Source organism: Sus scrofa, chromosome 14 (assembly GCF_054392235.1).
Source record: "Sus scrofa isolate SSC_HxYL_T2T_F1_AM1 chromosome 14, Sscrofa_HxYL_maternal_Yorkshire_Landrace_v2.0, whole genome shotgun sequence".
Taxonomy (NCBI): domain Eukaryota; kingdom Metazoa; phylum Chordata; class Mammalia; order Artiodactyla; family Suidae; genus Sus; species Sus scrofa.
In genome coordinates this window covers 130,084,617-130,107,243 of record NC_139396.1, presented here as the reverse complement: position 1 = coordinate 130,107,243, position 22,627 = coordinate 130,084,617, and the positions used below count along the sequence as shown (strand labels likewise).

General features: G+C 41.2%; 1 protein-coding gene across 6 annotated transcripts in view; it reads right to left on the bottom strand.

Moving 5' to 3' along the window:
* Positions 1–9,204: 9,204 nt before the first annotated feature.
* CC2D2B (coiled-coil and C2 domain containing 2B) overlaps positions 9,205–22,627 on the bottom strand; it is a 95,766-nt gene continuing 82,343 nt past the window's right edge. For 3 of the 6 annotated variants that reach the window (XR_014826661.1, XR_014826663.1, XM_084994975.1), the window contains 5 exons: positions 19,807–19,941; positions 19,305–19,427; positions 15,947–16,005; positions 13,522–13,699; positions 9,205–11,102 (listed from right to left, as the gene is read on the bottom strand). Coding sequence is in view for 1 of the 6 variants with exons in the window: in XM_084994975.1 (XP_084851101.1) it covers positions 10,914–11,102; positions 13,522–13,699; positions 15,947–16,005; positions 19,305–19,427; positions 19,807–19,941 (684 nt within the window). In the remaining 5 variants the exon portion in view is untranslated. The remainder of the gene's footprint in view (positions 11,103–13,521; positions 13,700–15,946; positions 16,006–19,304; positions 19,428–19,806; positions 19,942–22,627) is intronic. The other 3 variants (XR_014826660.1, XR_014826662.1, XR_014826664.1) reach the window with 3 other exon arrangements.

Sequence of the window (22,627 nt, the reverse complement as noted above, 5' to 3'; positions counted from 1 at the left end):
ACCCATGTCCTAAAGGATACTAGTTGGGTTCATTATCACTGCGCCACAATGGAAACTATGGTTGAGACTTTTCTTGGTTCTTGAGGTAGGCCTGTATGATCCAACAGTTCTTATCCTGGGTATATATCCAAAGAAAATGAAAACACTAATTTGAGAAGATACATGCACCTCAATGTTCATACCACCATTATTTACGACTGCCAAGATATGGAAGCAACCTAAGTGTCCATCAACAAATGAATGGATAAAGAAAATGCAATGTATCTATACAATGGAACACTACTCAACCATAAAAAAGAATGAAAACTTGTTACAACATGGGTGAACCTGGATGGTATTATGCTTTGTGAAATAAGTCAGACAGAGAAAGACAAATACTTATTACTTACACGTGGAATCTAAAAGTCAAAGCACAAAGGAATATAAGAAAACAGAAACACTCTCACAGATACAGATAAAAACTGGTTACCCATAGGGAGAGGGAAGGGGGAGGAGCAAAACAGAGGTAGAAGATTAAGAGGTACAAACTAATATACATAAAATAAATAACCTACATTGACATATTGTACAGTACAGGGAATATAGTCAATATTTCATAGTAACTTTAAATGGAGTATAACCTATAAGATATTGAATCAATATGTTTTATATTTGAAATTAATATACTGTTGTAAATCAGCTATACTTTAGTAAGAACCAATAAAGCATATCAAGGAAATTTGCATGTACCCATTAAGTAGTCAAATATTGCTAAAAAGCATATAACAAAAAACAACAGTCTCTTGGTTCCACTCCATTCCCATTTCCAAATCCCATTTCAAAGATGTGAACTTTGAGTTCCTTTTAGCTATTTCTCAGTGTCTGCTATCTTTCAAAACATGTGTATATTATGATTTTGATTTGTCATTTTAGGTAGATTTATTTATTTTCCTGGAAAATAAAGATTTAGGTGCTTTACATTACCTTTCACACACACATTTCCTCCTTCTTCCATCTCCCTAATATATAATTTTCACACATTTTGATTATATCCATTTTCAGTTGTTTTCATTCTTAGGAGTACATAAATATAGTGTGCTATAATTATTATTTTCCTTTTTATTTACCTGATTTTTTTTTTTTTTTGCTTAGCTTTCTTCAAGTCTATATCTAGGTTTCCTACATTGTTCAATAGCTCTGTAAAATGCATCCATTCAACATTCAAAAAAGTCAAGCCTCCCAGATAATTTATTCTCCTGGACTCATCTGCCCTGACCCTTCAGCTCCAGTGGTGATGGGTTCTGTCTAGAGCTGATAACTATCTGCCTATCTTGGGTTAGATCCCTTTCTAGGGTTAGGGTTAGGGTTGGGGTTAGGGTTAGGGTTAGGATTCTATGTCCTTCTTATCCTTGGACTATATACTTCTATAGCTTTCTGAGAAAGGGTGCCTGGGAGGCAAATCTTCAAGAACTTTTATATATAAAAATATCTTTTTTTTTTTTGGCTGTGCCTGCAGCTTGTGGAAGTTTCTGGGCCAGGAATCAAACACTCGCCACAGCAGCTACCCAAGTCACTGCAATGACAACACCAGATTTTTTTTTTTTTTTTTTGTCTTTTTGCTATTTCTTTGGGCCGCTCCCGCAGCATATGGAGGTTCCCAGGCTAGGGGTCGAATCGCAGCTGTAGCCACTGGCCTACGCCAGAGCCACAGCAACGCGGGATCCGAGCCGCGTCTGCAACCTACACCACAGCTCACGGCAACGCCAGATCATTAACCCACTGAGCAAGGGCAGGGACCGAACCCGCAACATCATGGTTCCTAGTCGGATTCGCTAACCACTGCGCCATGACGGGAACTCCATAACACCAGATCCTTAATCCACCCTGCCACAAGGGAACTCCCTAACTGAAAATATCTTTAATCTACTCTCGCACATGGATGTTTGGTTAAGTATGAAATTCTAACCTGGAAACCATTTCCTTTCATAATTTTTCAAGTCATGCTGCAATGTCTTCTAACTTCCAGCATTGTTATTGGGAAATCTGAAGCTGTTCTGCTTCTTGTTACGCTACATGAAACCTAAAACCTATTCTATCTGGATTCCTCTATGTCCTCAGTGCTCTGACTTTACAGTGACTTTACAGTTTACTTTGGTGTGGGTAATTTTTCATTCATTGTTCTGGACATTCAGTGGGGTGTTTTATTCTGAGACTTAGAAACTTCAATTCTGGAGATTTCCTGGAGTTTTTTAAAATAGTTTGCTCTCTTCCATTTTCTCATTTCTCACTTTCTGGAACTCAGTCAGATCTTGGCTCCCCTAAGCTGATCTAAATTTCTTATTTTTGCTTGCCTATTATCCCTTTCTTTGTCCTTTTGTTCTTTTTGAAAAGTCCCACAATTTTCAATCCAAATTCTTCTTTTGGATTTTTTTGGTTGGATTTTAAATTTTTTAACAATTTCCCAACAGCTCTTTCATGTTCTAGATTTAAAAAAAAAACAAAAACAAAAACATAGCATCCTGTTTTTGGATTGTAGATACAATATTTTCTCTTATTATTCTAAGGATGTTAATATTTTCTTTTAAATAAATTTTTCTTCTCTCTATATTCACTGTCTCTGTTTCATCATGGCTTCTTTTACTTATTTTAATCTTTGATTCACATATTAGTGAGTTTTTTCAGATATGTGGTGATCTTTGGCTGTCAGTTCAAATTTACAAGTGAAGTTTTTAAAAGGTTATTAGCATGTATGTACATGAATAGAGCTTACTGAATGGCAGGCTTACAGTAAGCATCTAGGGGTTCCCAATAGTCTGTAGATTGGGATCCCCCACCCTAAATTTTTTCTCCTGGATAGGTCATTTCCTTAAAGCAGAACCCTCTAATTTTCTGCCGAGGGCACAGGGAAGTGATATAAAACTGGCCGATAATGTTTGGAGGCTACATGGAGGAGCAGCTTAAAAGGCTGTCTTCACCATATAGTACAGCATACAGACTTTCACATAATCTCTCTGATCTCAGTGGATAACGCCCTTCTCCATAGTTAAACCTCTTTAAAAGATAAAATTCCAGTTTTGTGGTATTGGTAGGTATTGGTTGCCTGGTTACAAAGGATGAGGAAGCAGTATTATGGTTAAGCTATTCCTTTGAAAAGCTGTTAACTAATCCTATTTCCTTTTTTTTTTTTTTGAAAATTTATTTCAATTTATTTTTATTTTGTTTAGGGCCTCACCTATGGTATATGGAAGTTCCCAGGCTAGAGGTCGAATCAGAGCTGCAGCTGACAGCCTACACCACAGCCATGGCTACATGGGATCCAAGCCTCATCTGCAACCTACACCACAGCTCACGGCAATGCCGGATCCTTTACCCCACTGATCAAGGCCAGGGATCGAACCCAAATCCTCATGGATCCTAGTCAGGTTCTTAACCCCCTGAGCCATAATGGGAATTCCCCTACTCCTCCTATTTTCAACTCACATCACATTTCTACCTCTACCATCTTTGAAGTGTCCAGGTCCTGAGTCTTTCTGAGGCTCTTGTTGATTTCCAGCAGTACCAACATCCCTGAATCGGAAGGCACTTTATTTTCAGCTTTCTTTGGTCTGGTGAATTGGTTACCATGCATTTCTCTACTTTCCAGTTTCCAAGCCTTTATTTACTGCTGTGGTCCACTTGAGAGGGAGTAGGGGTACATTCTGTGTTCAGTCTTCCATATTTCACCCAATTGAAGTTAAATTAATCATTTCCAATGAAAATCTGGCATTTCTTCCTAACAAATATATGTTGGTCTACTACTGTATTATTTTCTCACAAACCGAGTGACTCAAAACAACAAAAATTTATTCTCTCGCAGTTCTGGAGGTGAGAAGTTTGAAATCCGGCACTCAGTAAGCTCCTCTGAAGAATCCTTCCTTTCCTTTCCCTGTCATCTCTTGGTGGCTCCAAGCAATCCTTGGCTTGTAGCTGCATCACTCCAACCTCTCTGCCTCCCTTCTCACATGGCCTTCCTGTCTGTCTGTGTCCTCTCCTCTTATTATAAGGACACCACTCATTGGGTTTAGGGCCTACGCTACCAGTATAACCTCATCTTAAATAACTATATCTGCAAAGACCCTGTCTCCAAATAAGATCACATTCTCAGGTTTTGTGTAGACACACATGTTGTGGGGGGCACTATTCGGCTCACTACAACTGCTATTCATGTCCATTCTCAACATCCTGGCCCAAGTCACCATTATCTATTACTTGGACTGGTACAATAATTTCTTGTTTTATTACCACCACTCCTATCCTTCTCCAAAATATTCACCACCTAGTAGTTGGAGTGGTCCTAAGAAGGTAAATCACACCTGTTATGAGCTTGATATGGAAGAATTCCTACATCACATTTCAAAACCACTTGAAAATAATGCAGGATGTTAAAGCTATTTTTTTTAAAGCCAGTATACGTAGACATTTATAATCCGTGATCTACAAGAAAGTATTCAAATTTTATAATGCTGTATAGGAGTTCCCATCATGGCTCAGTGGTTAATGAATCCGACTAGGAACCATGAGGTTGCAGCTTCGATCCCTGGCCTTGCTCAGTGGGTTAAGGATCTGGCGTTGCCATGAGCTGTTGTGTAGGATCTGGCATTGCTGTGGCTCTGGTGTAGGCCGGCAGCTACAGCTCTGATTAGACCCCTAGCCTGGGAACCTCCATGTGCTGTGGGTGAGGCTCTAGAAACGACAAAAAAAAAAAAGGACAAAATAAAATAAAATGCTGTATGATAACGTTCTACTTCTGAGTAAGATGATTGTGATGGTTAATTCTATGTGTCAGCTGACTGGTGCATCAGGTGCTTAGACATTTGGTCAAACATTATTCTGAGTGTAACTGTAAGGGTGTTTTTGGATGAGATAAACATTTGAATCTGCAGACTGATTAAAGCATATTGCTCTCTCCTACTAGAATCTGTTTTTATTTGCAACATTTCTGACACTAAATTGTGGGAGTTTTTCCTCACACTGACCAATTTACTAACTCTCTACCTACTGAGTGTCCTACAATTCAATTCAATTCTGACACAATTTACCTGCAATTAATATCAGATTCCAAAAGTTAAGGGCTCGGTCCCACAAGACTACCTGGACTTGAGACACGAATCTCCTGTACTACTTTCTGATTGACCAGCTCAAAATCAAGGTTTCCCACAACCCTCACCTCAGGTTTGATAATGTGCTCACAGAACTCAGGAAAACTCTTTACTTATCATTACTGGCTTATTATAAAGCCAGGTGGAAAAGGTGCACAGAGCAAGGTACAGGGAAGGGCATGAAGCTACCCTGCCCTCTCAGGCATGCCTTCCACGCTTTCTCACTCTTCTACATCTTGATGTGTTCACCAACCTGGAAACTCTCTGAACTTTATTGTTTGGGGGTTTTATGGCATGGCTGATTGAGTCATTGACCATGTAAGCCCCAACCTCTCCCCTCCCTGACAGAGGTCAGGGAATAGGGCTGAGAGTTTCAACCCTCTAAATACACAGTTGATTCCAGCCCCCATCCTGATGCTATCTAGGGGCCCACCAAAAGTTACTTTATTGGCATAAACTCAGGTATATGCTTGAAAGGGGCTTATGAATATCAAAAGATACTCCTCTCACTCCTATCGCTCAGGAAATTCCATGGGTTTTAGAAGCTCTTATGTCAAGAACTGGGACAAAGATCAAATATATACTTATTGTATCAGAATATCACACCTGCCTTTGTGGGTGGCCCTCATTCAATCAGGTGAAGGCTTGAATACAATAAAAAAGCTGACCCTCCTGTGAATGAGAGGAAACTTCTCCTGCCTGACTGCTTATGAGCTGGGACATAGATCTTTTTCAGCCTTCAGATTCAAACAGAAACACTGGCACTTTGTGGGTCTTGAGTCCAGTGGCTTTCAGACTGGATCTTACACCATCAGCTCTCCGGGTCTCCAGCTTCCCGACTGCAGATCTTGGGATCTCTCAGCCTTTATTATTGCACGAGATAGTTCTTTGTATTAAATATACGTATGGCATAAAGGCAGAAGGGTAAAGAAATATAAATGGTGGTAACAGTTCTACAATCACTTAAAGTGGTAAAAAATAGATTCTTTTTTTTTTTTTTTGTCTTTTGTTGTTGTTGTTATTGTTGTTGTTGTTGTTGTTGCTATTTCTTGGGCCCCTCCCTCAGCATATGGAGGTTCCCAGGCCAGGGGTTGAATCGGAGCTGTAGCCACCGGCCTACGCCAGAGCCACAGCAACGCGGGATCCGAGCCGCGTCTGCAACCTACACCACAGCTCACAGCAACGCCGGATCGTTAACCCACTGAGCAAGGGCAGGGACCGAACCCGCAACCTCACGGTTCCTAGTCGGATTTGTTAACCACTGCGCCACGACGGGAACTCCCAAAAAATAGATTCTGATTAGACTATGAAAGGTTAAGTATATATAGTATAATCCCCAAAGAAACCTTTAAAAGTACATATGAAAAATATAGTAAAAAATATGATAGATATATTAAAATGAAATACTAAGAAGTATTCATATAACCTAACAGTATAGGAAAGAGAAAACAGGGGAACAAAAACAGAGGGAACAAATGGAAGACAAATAATAAAATGGTATACCTAATTGCAAACATAAGTAATTATATTAGGTATAAATAGTATAAATATACCATTTAAAAAAGACATTGTTGGAGGGCATTAAAAAAAGAAAACATAACCCAACTGCATGCTAAGAAACTCTCTTTAAGCATCATTATATAGATACGTTAAAAATAAAAAGATGAAAATATACATTACCTGGTATATACAAATACATTATAAAATACCTGCATATATAAATATACAGGTGAACACTAATCTAAAGAAAGCTGGAGTGGCTATATAAACATCAGACAAAAATAGACTTCAGAGCAAAGGAAACTGCTAAGGATAAAGAGGAACACTGCACAATGATAAAACGGTTAATTCATTAAGAAGACCTAAGTTCTAAATCTGTGTGTATCTAACAGCAGCGTTTCAAAACACATGGAGCAAAACCTGACAGAACTAAAAGAAGAAACAGACAAACCCATAATTATAGGTGAAACTGCAATAGTCCTCTCTAAGTGATAGTATTAATCCTAGGAAAACAGCAACGGTATGAAAAACTAAACAACACTTTGACCAAGTGCATCAAAAGACACTCTCATTGGTAGGAGAATGGTTGAATAAATGGTAATAAATAATATTCAGAACTAGGGCTGTTACATACTATACAACTCCAGGGGTCCTTGCACATATATTATGAGTTGTGCGGCACCAAACTGCTTAAATGCTTGTAGTCGTCCTGCCCATGCTTTAGAATAATATGGATCCTTTAAGAATGCATTAGTTCACTTGGAGTATTTTCACAATTTTTGAAGGAGAAAAACTACATAAAGAAAAGCATAGATAATGTGGTCCCATTTTTATGAAATAAAGAGGAGCATATGCATATATGTTTATGTGAGAATGTTGGTGAGTGGAAGCATACAAGGTTGTTAAGGGGATGGATGGAGTAAACACTGTGGGTGGAGGAGCAGAGAACAGTGGGACAGGGACCCAAGCAAAAAAGGAAAAGAAAAATAAAACTTGCATTTACAAATATGATCATTTTTTATGCACAAATAATGAGTAGCACTAAAAATAATGTTAAAATATTCTCAAATATAAAAAGGAAAAATGCTACTTTTTTCAGGTACTTAAAACCTTCCAATGATTTGCTATTGTACCTTAAATAAAATATGAACTCTCTACCATGACCTATATGATCTGGTCCTGGTCTACCTCTCCAACTTTATGTGCTACTCCCCTTCCCTCCCCCGCGTAAGTCTCTTTCTGGACTAGAGGCCTTGGTAATTAGCCTCTACTGCCTGAAACTCTTTTGCCACAGGTCTTTGCATGACTGGCTCTCTCTCAGTTGTGGAAGCCACAGAGACCTCGCCAAATAGCTATCCTCCTCTACTTGCTCACCAAAAGAGCATTGATTTTATTGGGAGAGCAATACATCCACTTAAAAATACTTGACCACCACCCTCTCTTGTGGCCAGGAGTGAGGTAATTCTGGCCAACAGGATATAAGTAGAAGTTACTGGGCACAGCCTCCTGGGAAGCTTTTTAAAAGAACTAAACCAGCTGCATCTTCCACTTCTTCCTTCCCTTTCTGCATTTTCTTGCCATGAAAATGACTGAGAAGCTACAGCATCTGTGGGTCCCACATCAGCTGTCTTAGTATCACCTGGGAACTTGTTGTAACTGCAAATGATCAGGCCGCACCCCAGATCCCACTGAATCAGTAATTCTGAGGGTAGGACCTGGTAATCTGTGTTTCAACAAACTCGTCAGGTGATTCTTATGCATGCTGAAGTTTGAGAGCCACTGAGAAAGAGCACAGGAGTCTCCTTAGAGACAGTGAAGAAAATGAATGAAGACCAGTACACTTTTGACATCAGGGAGCTACTGCACCAGAGCTGGGCTGCCCTCTCTGGACTTGGCCATTATGTCATTCCTATTTGGTCATGCTACTGTGATGAGGTTTCTGTTACATGCGACTGAATGCCATTCTAATTAATAAATCATCTTTTAAATCTCAGTGCAAACATGATCTCAACAGAGAGGTCTTCGCTCGCTACTCTGCTTATATCCTCCATCCCTACTGAATTCCTTCTCCGTCATACCAACCTTTTTGTTTACTTTATAGCACTCATCACACGCTGAAATTATCTCACTCACTTACTGTTTACTTGCTTAGGAGCTGTTCCCCTTGTAAGAATGTAAACTTCACAGGGGTAGGACCTTTTTCTTTTCACCCCTGTCCTCCAGCACATACTGAAGTGTCTGGTACATAATGGATGCTCTATAATTATTTGTGGACTAATTTAAAGAATTTTAAAATGATATGTTACATTTAATATCATGTATTTTTAAAACAGTCAAATGAGGAATTCCCATTGTGGCTAGGGACCCGACACTGTCACTGTGAGGATTCAGGTTCGAGCCCTGGCCTTGCTCAGTGTGTTAAGGATCTGGCATTGCTGAGCTGAGTGTAGGCCTCAACTGCAGCTCCAATGCAACCCCTCAGCCCTGGAACTTCCATATGCCACAGGTGTGCTTATAAAACAAAATAACCCCCCCCACAAAAAAAAAACAATCAAATATGATAAAAGGGTCATTACAGACAATTACATAATTTTTAGGAAAAACTTTTAGTTGAGGAACACATCAACATAAAAAATGGATATAATATAGACTATAATACACTTGCCTATGAAGACTTTTCTCCTTACTCTTAAAGCGGCCTATCAATTCTAAAACCATAAATGGCTAACAAAATAGCTACATAAACATTCAATGTATCATAGAAATGAACTGCATGAATTCGGCATTTCTTTGCCAAACTTGTCTTTCCACGGCTACCATTTTGTGCTACCCCAATCAATGTTGGAGACTTGTTGGTAACAAAACTTCACAGAGCATTTAAACACATTCAAATAAAAGCAAAAATTCTGATCAGTTTTCTGATACATGCCAGAAGACACACATAATTAGGTTTTAACCTTTGAGCAAAACATTCTCCTTACCCACCTCCCGACTCTCGCTACTCTTCTAGTAATCTTGAGTTTGGTCCAAGACTAACATCACTGCAAATAAATGAGGTCTTCTCTGGCACCAGCTCACTCAGGTGTATTGAGGGAGGAGATGCAGATTGAGGGTTCCCTGAGGATGAATTTGGGGTCTCTGCTCTCTGCTTGCTGGGGTGACTCAAGCCCCGGAGCTCCTGCAATGAGAGCAGTGAAGCCTCTTTTTCTTACTTTTACCTCATATAAAGTGTTCTCATCAATCTTTAGACATCTGTATCTTTTGATTTAAAAAATAAGGTGTTATGTACCGTAAATAAACTGTATAAATACTTTTCTCAATGTAGCACAGAACAATCAAATACAGCAAAGTACAGGGATTCTTAGATCCCTGTCCACTCTTTCTTGAGGACCCAGATGAGTCTCCCTGGGGCCAACATTGTGAAAGAAAAGCAGCAGAAAAGCGCCAGGGGCAGAGTAGAGGGCTGCTCATTAAGAAACAAAGGAACTCTAAGATTCAATAAGACCATTTTCTCCATTTCTCACAGAACCAGGAAAGCATTTAGGTAGTGTTTCCTGTGAGTCTCTTCCAAATACTCGGAGCTGAAAGGACTTCAGATCAGTAGCATCTCAAGAGAAAACTTTTGAGCAGGCTCCAGAAGCTGACCTCAGTCCTCAGCCCAACATGACAGATTTTCCTCTTATTTCTAGCCACTGAAATAATCTTTTATTTCCTAAGAGGCAGTGACCTTAGGTTTCTATCTGAATAATTTCTGCCAGGAATTCCATCAGAACCAGCATCCAATGTACCAGTCTCATTTTGGTAAAAATGACATTATAAGGCAAGGTTTTCACTCTTAACAGGTAAAGAGAATTTCCTGGGGAGCTTGTTTAAAATAACATCAATTCTGGAGCTGCACTCTCAGAGATCCAGGTTCAGTAGGTACTGGGTGGGATGTGGGAATATGCATTTTTAAGTAAGGCTTTCCAGCTGATTTTTGATGGACGTGGTTTGAGTAACACTGGCTTTAGAGAGAGGCCAGAATTGCTTCTTTCCCAGAAGAAGACCTACATAGACAGTGACCCAAGGTGCCAGACTTCCCAAAGAGTCCTCCTTGAAGAGGTCTCCTGTGAGGAGGCCTGAGTCTTGTCCTGAAAGACTCATGGAGTGAGTCTCCATCGTATTTAACTAAGTGAACCAAAAATTGGATTCACGCTGATCTGCACTTGAGGATGAATAGAAAAATCCCAATTACCAGGGAAGTTTTGACTTCTGTTGGGGGCCATGAACAATCTTCTCCTTTTCTCTTCTTCCTTTTCACTGACGTTGAGCTAATGAAGCCAAATAGACCCACACAGACAATATGTTGTTTGGGTATGGATGAATGTACACAGCTAGAGAAAATTCTGTCTGTGGAAATTCAGAGGAATGAATTCCAGTTTGATACACAGTATCAATAACTGACTGTACATCAGTGTATGGCATCTGGATAGGAAATCCTGTGACCTGGACCAAAGACAGAATAACAAGGAAACCCATATTACAATTGTGTAGGTGATCAGGAATTACTGCATGCAAAGAGATTACAGAAGCCTCAAAGAGATAGTAGTCATAGAACAATAATAATAGTTATCATTTCAGAGTTCCTGTCGTGGCTCAGTGGTTAATGAGTATCCATGAGGACCCAAGTTCCACCCCTGTCCTCACTCAGTGGGTTGGGGACCCAGCGTTGCCATGGGCTGTCGTGTAGGTTGCAGACATGGCTCCATTCAGCATTGCTGTGGCTGTGGTATAGGCTGGCAGCTGCAGTTCCGATTCGACCCCGAGCCTGGGAACCTCCATATGCCATGGGTGCAGCCCTAAAAGATTAAAAAAAAAAAAAAGACAGTTATAATTTCATGGGTGTTTACTATGTTCTAGGTACAGCGCTAAATACTTCACAAACATATTTAATCCTCTGACAACCCTAGGAGGTAGTTTTTGTTATAATCCCCACTTTGCAGAGAGAGGAGCAAAGCCAGGTCGGTCTAATGCCAGAGTCTGGACACATTGTACTTGTACTTGCACCCTCACTGAAAAAGCAAACTGCCAACAGGGAAATTTCTTGGTCCTATAAATGAGGGTTTAAAGTGAGCGTTTTGGAAGAGTTTATTTAACATTGATTCAGTTTATATTTATTGATAACTGTATGACAGGATCAAAGGGTAAGGACCATAGTCCCATTAAAATTACCTATTTAAGAATATACAAATGACTATCATAAGCCTCTTTCAAACCTTAGACTGTTTAATTTAGGAGGCTTTTCCTGGTCTTTAAATCTGTTTTCTGTGCTCTTCACATGTGATTGCACAGTATACTGTCCTTCCTTAGCTTACTTAACAAAATGTATTGCAATTACATGTTTTCTGGTTTGTCTTTATTTTTCTTTTCTTTATTTTTACTTTATTTTATTTTTTTGTCTTTTTAGGGCCACAACACAGCATATGGAGGTTCCCAGGCTAGGGGTCGAATCAGGAGCTGTAGCCACCAGCCTAAACCACAGCCACAGCAACACTAGATCCAAGCTGCATCTGCAACCTACACCACAGCTCACAGCAACGCCAGATCCTTTAACCCACTGAGCAAGGCCAGGGATCGAATCCATATCCTCATGGATGCTAGTCAGATTCATTTCCGCTGAGCCATGCCAGGAATTCCTGGTCTGTCTTTCTAGCTAGCCAATAGTCTCTGTAAATGCTCCACTGTACCTGTCTTGTTTACTGTCATAACCCCAGTGTCTAGCACAAGCCTGCCATGTAGAATACAAACAATAATTAACATTTACTAAATACTTGTTAAGTGCTGGGTGCTATGGTATTAGCTCATTTCATCTCACCACAAGCACAAAAAACATAACTATTTTTACCAATGGGGTAGAAAGTATAGAGAAGTTAGGTAACTTGGTCAAAGTTGGTGAGTGGTTCAGCTAAGATTTGAACCCAAGCTTGCAGGATTTAGTCCAGGTTTATGAATGTATGTTATTAAACAGTAGATAATTCTACAAAGGAACGCCAAGTTTTAAACCTTGGCTTATAGTTAGCTATGCTTCGCTTATTTACCTCCTAATTCTATTTTTTTAAAAAAAGCAAAACCAAATAACTTCCTCCCTGTTCATGAATGCATAGTACCCACAGATCCTTCTTTGGCAGCCTAAGAGCCAATTCCCAACAGACTTCTTCCTTGCTTCTCTCAGAGGGTTTCCCTATGAAACTTCTACTCCTTTGGTTAGTAGAGGGAAGAGGATGGGGCTTCCAAAAACCAGTTCATAGGGAAGAGGAGGTGAGAGGATTCCCAGAACCGAGGATATAACAGGGGAAGAAAAGAAGGACTTAAACAATACCCCAAATGCCTGGCCTCCATGTTTGATTATGCCCTTGTTGAGCTTGGGATTTGGGATGCCTTTTAACCATCTAGCATGATGTCAAATGTGGTGGTGAATATATGGGAGGAGTTTAGGAGAGGAGTCCAGGCTGGATGTACACCTTTGAGAATAATCTGCATATAGAAAATAGTAAAGCTTGCCTGGAGTTCTCTTGCCCAGAACCAAGGACAGGGAATCCGTTCTGTTACTATCATCTAGAGATTATTTCTTAGTTTCTTAGTTGCAGGTGGTTTCCATTTGGGCCTCTCTTTCCAAAGTTTGTGGTTTATGCATCATAAAACATAACCACTGATTCCAAGAAAATGTCATGAAACATGGTCATGGTTCTAGCTGCTCTTTACATTAGAAATTTCTCAGTCTGTAAGTGACTGCATTTTAATACCACAGCATGTATCATGTAGAGTCAAGATAAAAGGCATTTCAGGGATATTTAAGATTACTATCATTTGTAATTAACAACATAGATAAAATGAATGTCATTGATGCCTTAAATCATATACAAACCCAATAGAATTGTAATAGTCTTTCAAATTCACTCTCTTCTTCAGACGAAACAAAGCTTCCGGAGCCAAGTTCTAGTTTAGGAAGGATTTTTCGTAAAATAAAAGTACATTGTCTATTCCAACGTGTTGGCTGTTTAGGTCGCCATTCCATTATTTTACATTTCAGAGTTCTTTCAATCCTAAAGTAAGAATGCAAAGATTATTTTGTGATAAATTACAGCTCATTTAATAAATGTGAAAAAAGTTTTGTCACTTTTACTCAAGTATGAGACTGACACTTTTTTGATTTAGGAGAAAACCAGATCTCTTTGGCTCGGGATATCTGGCATCCTTCACATTAATCAAGTTCGGAAGAAAGCAGGCTCTTGCCTGGCCTGAGAAAGCAAGGAGCTTCCCAGGGTAGCCAGAAATTACCTCTCCAAGGCACATCTGTTTTCCAATTATCTGTTTGTAGACAGCTGCCTACTGGTTGTGATTTGCCTACCATCTAATTACTGGTTTGACATTCCTATTCTCCAGGCCCTCCTATGACATAGGACACTGTGCTTCCAAGAAATGCCTTTATAAAATTTCAGACATCTGGTCTGGGATAATGTTAGCAGGAATGGGTTTATTAGATCAGTTAATTCAGCAAGCAGCATTGAGAGAATATGAGGCACTGCACTGATCAGTATGATGACCAGTTTCCTAACTAGCATGAATGCTCTGATCCACTAAGGCAGGAAGTTTTCCCTATATGCCCAAACTCTGAAACGCAGTCTGGTGAAGAACTGTTTCTGGGAGTGGAGAAAATGGAGCACAGGAGTTCCCGTCATGGCGCAGCGGTTAACGAATCCGACTAGGAACCATGAGGTTGCGGGTTCGGTCCCTGCGCTTGCTCAGTGGGTTAACAATCCGGCGTTGCCGTGAGCTGTGGTGTAGGCTGCAGACGCGGCTCGGATCCCACGTTGCTGTGGATCTGGCGTAGGCCGGTGGCTACAGCTCCGATTCAACCCCTAGCCTGGGAACCTCCATATGCCACGGGAGTGGCCCAAAGAAATAGCAAAAAGACAAAAAAAAAAAAAAAAAAAAAAAAAAAAAAAAAAAAAAAGAAAAGAAACAAGAAATTAAAAAAAAAAAAAAAATGGAGCACAGTGCAGGTTGGCTCATGGGGCCCTCCTGCGAAGCCTCTCCCCTGGGTGGAACCACTGTCTCCTGTGCCAGAGAAGAAGCTGCTGGGGGTCTCCTCATGGCTGAGTCTACAGAGAAACTAAGTAGTTTCAAGTTTGCAGGGAGTCTCTGTCCTGGCTATAACATCAGAATCACCTGTAGGACTTTGTTGTTGTTGTTGTTGCTTTTTTTTAGGGCCGCATCCGTGGCACATGGAGGTTCCCAGACTAGGGGTCAAATAGGAGCTACAACTGCCAGCCACAGCCACAGCCACAGCAACACAGGATCCAAGCTGCATCTGTGACCTACACCACAGCTCATGGCAACACCGGATCCTTAACCCACTGAGCAAGGCCAGGGATTGAACCCACAACCTCATGATTCCCAGTCAGATTTGTTTTCCCTATGCTACGATGGGAACGCCTACCTGTAGGGCTTTAATAAAGTGTTTCACTATCTTCCAGACAGTGATTCAAAAGGTCTGGTCTGGGACTCTGGCACCTGTGTTTTTAAAGAGTTCTAGAAGCAATTCTGATGAAAACCTCAAGTTGGGAACCATTTCCCTAGTGCATTCTTCCTTTTTTGTTAAGAACTGGAGAAGGAGGGGCGTAAGAGGTGGGGCTTGTGTGCTAGTGAGAGAAGGGAGTGGCGAAATGATTTTTGTCATATTCTGTTTTGACTCGGTGGTGGCTTACACGCCAGCCTGCTGTATCAGCATGAGTTCAGTGGAGGTGTATCTAGAAGTTCCTGACACATCTGGAGTAGGAGTGAGGTCTGATGCAAAGGTTGTGACCCTCTGGGCTCAACTGAACAACTCCTCAGGGCACCTGTGTGTGTGTGTGTGTGTGTGTGTGTGTGTGTGTGTGTGTGTGTGTGTTTGGGAGGCGGGTGCCTAGGAGGAACAGTACCAATGCTTCCACCACCTAGCTTGGTTGTTTTCACCACACCCCAGGGTGTGGGCCATTTACCTTCATGTCCTTTCAGGAAGTGTTAGCTACTGCATTATTATTACTATAGGCTCAACGATGTTTTCCAGAGGCAGCCTCATTAACTTGGCCTGTCTTTTCAAGCAGTGTCATGGATGGCAGAGGGGCTGATTTTTGATGCATGTACCAAGAGAGAGACAATTCAATGGAGGTGACCATTGTACTCTCCATTTCAGGCTTCTGTTGCTGAATCAAATACATATTTTGAGAGACTGGGCTAGAGGACTGAAGGGTGGCTGAATGAGAGTTTAGGGGGACATGATAACATAATAGATAAATAAAAGATCATACCTGTTCTTCAGATCTTCTACCATGCCTTTATCAGTATCAGAATAAATTATTGCTTCAGGCTGAAATACAGACAATTAAAAGTTAGAAAAGATTCTAGGGAGACTGTCTTTACATGAGTCACCCCATGGAGTGCTAATTATACTGAGAGGAACCTAAACCAGTCTCGTGTGGCAAAAACACTCAATAGCAGAGGCACAAAGACAACACAGCTCACGGTCTTTTTTTTTTTTTTTTTTTTTTTTTGTCTTTTGTCTTTATAGGGCCGCACCCATGGCATATGGAGGTTCCCAGGCTAGGGGTCCAATTGGAGCTGTTGCCACAGCCACAGCAACACCAGATCTGAGCCACATCTGCGACCTACACCACAACTCTTGGCAACGTCAGATCCTTAACCCACTGAGCGAGGCCTGGGATCAAACCCGTAACCTCATGGTTCCTAGTGGGATTTGTTTCTACTGCGCCACGACAGGAGCTCCGAGCTCACAGTCTTTCCTTTGATTTTAATACTACTTCACCAGGACATGGGAGGGGGGATGGATTTACAAGACATTCTTCATGGAGAAGACAGATCTGCTGTCCCCGTTTGTTTATTCAAACAAGCATCTGACATGCTTATTGATTCTACCAGGTAATTTTTGGGAGCTGCACTGGCTCTTCCACTTATAAACTGTGACCTTGGTGAAGTCACTTAACCTCTTTGGGTCTCAGTTACTACATCTTTAAAGGAGGGACAATAATTGTACCTACTTGCCTGGGGTCATGCGAAGATTTCAAAATAAAGTAATGCATGTAAATCCTGGAACATATTGCTCAACAAAGATCAGATATTGTTATTACTACTCTTATAACATGCTTTATTATCTTACATCTTTGATTATTTGTTTCTTTCTGCTGGCAGGAGCAAGTCCTCTGTGTTCGCATGTATGCATGTGCGCACGCACGCACGTGTTTCAATCTCCCCAGTCTCCAAGCCTTTGCGCCAGGCCCCCCAGCAACAGCAGAAAGCAACGCTCTCCCGTGTTGCCCCAGGTCTCCCCCCTCCCACAACAGGATTTTCTGGGAGAAGGAGGGGACTTGTCTAAGCCACTCCCATCCCTCCCCTCCCTGCAGCGTTCACACAGACACAAGAGTGGGTTTAGACAGTTTTTTCTTTTTTCTTTTCTTTTCTTTTTCTTTTTTTTTGTCTTTTTGCCATTTCTTGGGCCGCTCTTCGTGGCATATGGAGGTTCCCAGGGTAAGGGTCTAATCGGAGCTGTAGCCACCAGCCTACGCCAGAGCCACAGCAACTTGGGATCCGAGCCGCGTCTTCGACCTACACCACAGCTCACGGCAACGCCGGATCTTTAACACACTGAGCAAGGGCAGGGATCGAACCCGCAGCCTCATGGTTCCTAGTCGGATTCGTTAACCACTGTGCCACCACGGGAACTCCTAGACAGTTTTTTCTATGCCTATTTCTGAGCTGAGAACTAGAGGAGCTGTAAAGACAGGGAAAGATGTTTCCCCTCACAAGTGGAATGAAGGTTGTACAAAAAGGAGGAAATATCTGCCAGGCCTCTAGGTCTTAGAATATTTCAGGAGGGATGCGAGGAAGCTCCGTCTCTCAGGTGATGATATAAGCCAGTGGTTCCCAAAACGTGGTTCCCAGGCCAGCAACCTCAGATCCACCGAATCAGAAAACTCTGAGGAGAAGGCCCAACAATCGTTTTTCAACAAGCCCTCCAGAGGGTTCCGATGCCTGCCATGGTTGGAGAACCAAGAGAACAGGCTCAGGTAGAGGGACTGTCCCCACAGTAGAACATGGCAGGAGATGAGAGACACTGGAGAAAGGGAAGTATATACTGCAGCACATCCTGCAGGGGCCACCAACTAGCCAAGACACGACACATAAACTGAATTCCCCAATTGCTGCCCCTAACAGGAGTCTGCCTGCCAAAGCCCTCCCCTGCACTGCTATCTGAGCTACTCTTGTGGGCTAGCTAGGCCACCTTCAAGCCTGAAAAAGAGGCCTGGGTTATGCTGACTTGATAAATTTATGGGGTGTTAGTATATTTTTTTTCAGGCAAAAAACCCCACCTCACATCCTTTAAAACATCAAGAGGATTTCCCTGTTAATACCATTTCTGAATACCCACATTCTCATCATACACACTCAAATTTGCATTCTCAATTGTGATTAAGGAAAAAAACAGTGTTCACTATAGACAGAGGTTTATTCTGGCACATGTGAGCCAAGGCAGAAGATCAAGGGCCATTAGGCCATAGGAACAAAATCAATAGAGACACAAGTCAAATGAAACTATGGCTTTTATAATTATATATTCAACTTGGCAAAAGATTTGGTTTCCACCCTCAATCAGAGTGGTTTTTAAAAACACAATTTTGATCCTGGAAGCCCTTGCCTTGGTGATGTGGACTTCTGATTGCCTTGGGGATAAAGGCTCAATTCCTTACCAGGACCCTGTCACCCCTAAGCTCATCTCTGCTCACTCCCTGGCAGCAGCCACGCTGGCCTTTCAGCTCCTTGACTGACATCTTGCCACTGTAAGTCTTCATGCCTGCTTTTTTTTCACTCTGTCCCAACCATCTTCTTCCCTGATTTTCATCTAGACCAGCTCCTGCTCACCCTTCCTCACCCCTGGTCATCACTTTTTCCCCAGGAAGCCTCTGCAACTTCCCTCCCTCTCAGGTCTCCTGCTCTGTGCTCCCCAAAGCACATTTGTTTCTTCCATAGTGGCATTTATCACTCTGTACCGCAGGAGCTTGAGTCTGCAGCTTTGTTTTCCCATCTTCTCTCAAGAGTAGCAAAACAGGGGAGCCCCCTTGCAGTCCCTGGCTTCACAAAGGGAGACTGGCTCTGGTTCTCTGGACTTCATGAAGAATTTTCAGGTCTTGCTTGCCATCCTCTTTGGGCCCCACTCACTGTTAGTGTCTCTGTCCTCCTATTCCATGAGATAACGACCATGGTTTGGATTCCAGATAAGCCTTTTGTTTTTCAATTGTTATACTTTACCATGGCCATGGATATGGAATAGAAAGTCTAAGTCAAAGTAAGAACTTAATTCTTAATTCATCTTAACATAATTTTTATTTCACGATGAACATTTAAAAATGTTTAATTTAAAACGTAAATTCATATTTAGGATGATACCTTTTTCTCAATTCCTCTTTTCTGTAAGTAGAAGAATTAGAGTAGCCCAAACTCAGGCTGGATGGCAGAGAAAACTAGGCTTTATTAGTATTGCTAAACAATTCAATAAGCAATCATCTATGTAAACATCACAAGAGCTCTCCCAATGCCTAAGCTTAGAACCAATGGTAAGATTCACAGACATACACCTGGAAAAATATGACTCACCTGTATGCTTTGTGCTTTTGGCCCTTGGTAATTTTTTGGAAGCAGCTGTTTCCAGAAACTTTCCTTTGAATAGTCAAAATATACAGCCATTGGTGAATTATTTTGCTGAATATTAAACCAGACCTATTAAAACATTAACATAAAATTAGTAAAACTAGTATGGTTCCATGGAAGTACAAAGCCCACAGCTGGTCAAGATGGAGCAAAAGTTTACAGTCCTACTACCCAGTGAAGTGGCAGAAGCCAAGGATGGCTTGGAGGCAGGAGGTAGGAAACACTAGACTGCTCACTGGTTCTCAACCTTAGAGGCACAGCAGAATCACCTCAGGGAGATTTGGGGGTAAAGGGGTTTCCCTGGCCCCACACCCCAGGGGTTCTAACTGAACATATATATTTTCTTCAAAGTTTCCACACTATTCTGCTGTGCAGTCAGAGCAGAGGATCACTGGTTTGAGTCTTGAGGAGGTAACTCAAAATAAGACCCTTCCTTCCATATACTTACATTTTCACCATCAAACAAACAGTCTACACTTTGTAAGGGACAAAATGGGTCAAACTGCTTGTGACATTGCCCAGTTAATGGATTCCAAAGCAAATATTTATCAGTTTCTTGAGTTAATACATAAGCCACATGTCCCTGTATGAGGAAAGAGTTAAAGTCATTTTTGGTGGGTGACTGATTTAACTCATTTTTGTATGTGGAAGTAACAGTATAAATGAATGGTGGAGTTCCTGTTGTGGCTCAGTGCGTTACGAACCCAACTCGTATCCATGAGGATGAAGGTTTGATCCCTGGCCTTGCTTAGTGGGTTGAGGATCCGGCATTGCTATGAGCTGTGGTGCAGGTTGCAGACGCAGCTTGGATCCTGTGTTGCTGTAGCTGTGGTGTAGGCTGGCAGCTGTAGCTCCAATTCGACCTCTAGCCTGGGAACGTCCATACATGCCCACAGGTGTGGCCCTAAAAAGCAAAAAACAAAAAAAAAAACCCCAAAAAAACAGTATAAACACATATCTCTGAATTTTAAAGGCCTTTTTTTTTTTTTAAAAATAACCTTTACAAATTTTTTGAAAAGGAAAAAAGCCAAAGCAACCCACATCCTCAGGCCCAGGTTATCTAGCATGAGGATTCAAATGAGAGGACTTTTGAGCCAATGCTGCCATGTACAGTTCTGGAGGATACACCATTAGAGCAATAAAATATATTGTTCTAACAAATTCAGTATATTATGACAATTTCCCAATAGCTAGTACTAAAATGCTCTGACGCAGGGGCACTGTTGTGTAATTCACACAAAGGTGCTATATGGATTAGCCCTGCTTTGAGTTTGAATATACTTGGAGACCAATGGTGAGCACCATGCAGAGTTAGGGAATGGAAATTTGCCTAAGGCTCTGAAAAGCCAAGTGAAGTTGAAAAGCCATAAACCTAATTTTGAGAACAAGATCTAGAATTAGAGGCCAGAGAGAAATTATACAGGAAACCATTTGAGGAATAAAAGTAGTCATTATGTCATTATTACTTTGCTCTGCACATAACTTTTGAAGTGTAAATCTTTCTTACTTAGCAAAGAGTAAAAATTTCAGGTAATAATGACTATTTAACATTTATTGATTATTTATGTCCCCCAGGTACTGTGTTCAGCATTCACACGAATTTTCTCTTTTAATTAACTCCAAATTCTGTGAGGTAGGGATGATTATCATGTCCATCATCCACATGAAGAATAAGAGGTTAAGAACTTGTCTAGGGTAACAGTAAATGGCATTATTCCTATTTTGGGGAGAAGTTAAGTGAGGTTCAGAGAAAAAACTAGTTAGTACCGTTAGTAAATGTCACTGCTGGATTTCAAAACCCTCTTTGACCATCAAATCCATTATCTTAACACTGTGCTGTGTAGCCTGGTTTCCTTAACTCCAAAGCTCTTGCTCTTTATCACTGGGCTTATCTTTACAGTAGAAGCGTCACCTCAACCATATAGCTGAGGTGAAACTCACAGCTAAGTGCTGCCACCCAGTGTTGCCTCACAGGAATAAATGCAAACGTTTGTTGAAGGGTTGTTTACTGCCATCTAGTGGTGCTTAAAACTAGAGCTGGGGCATTTGGAGAAATCAGTCACAGGTTTTCAGCTAGAAACTTGACATAGAAATAATAAGTTCTCTGCAAAAGGAATATAGATCATGGCAAAAACCATAAAACAAGACTGGAAGTTTTGACACTTCTCAAAATATACATAGCAGAACTAGAAACAGCCCAAAAGAAGACAGCTTTCTGGAGGTTTGAATGCAGGAGCTGTGAAAATTTCCAGTAGGTAAATGTGAATTTCTGGCCCACTCTTGTACAACTAAAAGCTGAGCAGGAGTTCCCATTGTGGCTCAGTGGGTTCAGAATCCAACTAGTATCCACAAAGATGAGGGTTCCATCCCTGGTCCCACTCAGTGGGTTAAGGATCCCGCATTGTTCCTGTGTTGCTGTGGCTCTGGCGTAGGCCGGTGGCTACAGCTCCGATTCAACCCCTAGCCTGGGAACCTCCATATGCCGCGGGAGCGGCCCAAGAAATAGCAACAACAACAACAACAACAACAACAAAAAAAAAAGACAGGATCCCGCATTGCCATGAGCTGTGGTGTGGGGTGCAGAAGCAGCTTGGATCTGGTGTTGCTGTGGCTGTGGCATGGGCCAGCAGCTGTAGCTTCAATTCAACCCCTAGCCTGGGAACTTCCATATGCTGCAGGTGCAGCTCTAAAAAAATAAAATAAAATAATAACAAAAAAAAAAAACAACTAAGCAGTGGAAAATAGGGAGAAAAACTTTTTTCATTTTTTAATTACTCAATAAATGTATTACATTTATAATTGTACAATGATCATCACAGCATTTCCATCCCAAACCCCCAGTGCATCCCCCCACCCCCCAACCTGTCTCCTTTGGAAACCATAAGTTTTTCAAATTCTGTGAGTCAGTATCTGTTGTGCAAAGAAGTTCATTGTGTCCTTTTTTCAGATTCCACATGTAAGTGATAGCATTTGATGCTGGTGTCTCATTGTCTGACTGACTTCACTTAGCATGATAATTTCTAGGTCCATCCATGTTGCTAAAAATGCCATTATTTTGTTCCTTTTAATGGCTGAGTAATATTCCATTGTGTACATGAACTGTTAGAGCTCATCAATGAATTTGGCAAAGTCGCAGGATACAAAATTAATATACAGAGAAGAACTTCTTAAGGATCTTAAAAGACAGCATTAGAAACATATTAGATGATGGTGGTGATGATGGTTAACAACCACAACTACTACTGTAACTGTTAGTACATCACTGCCAC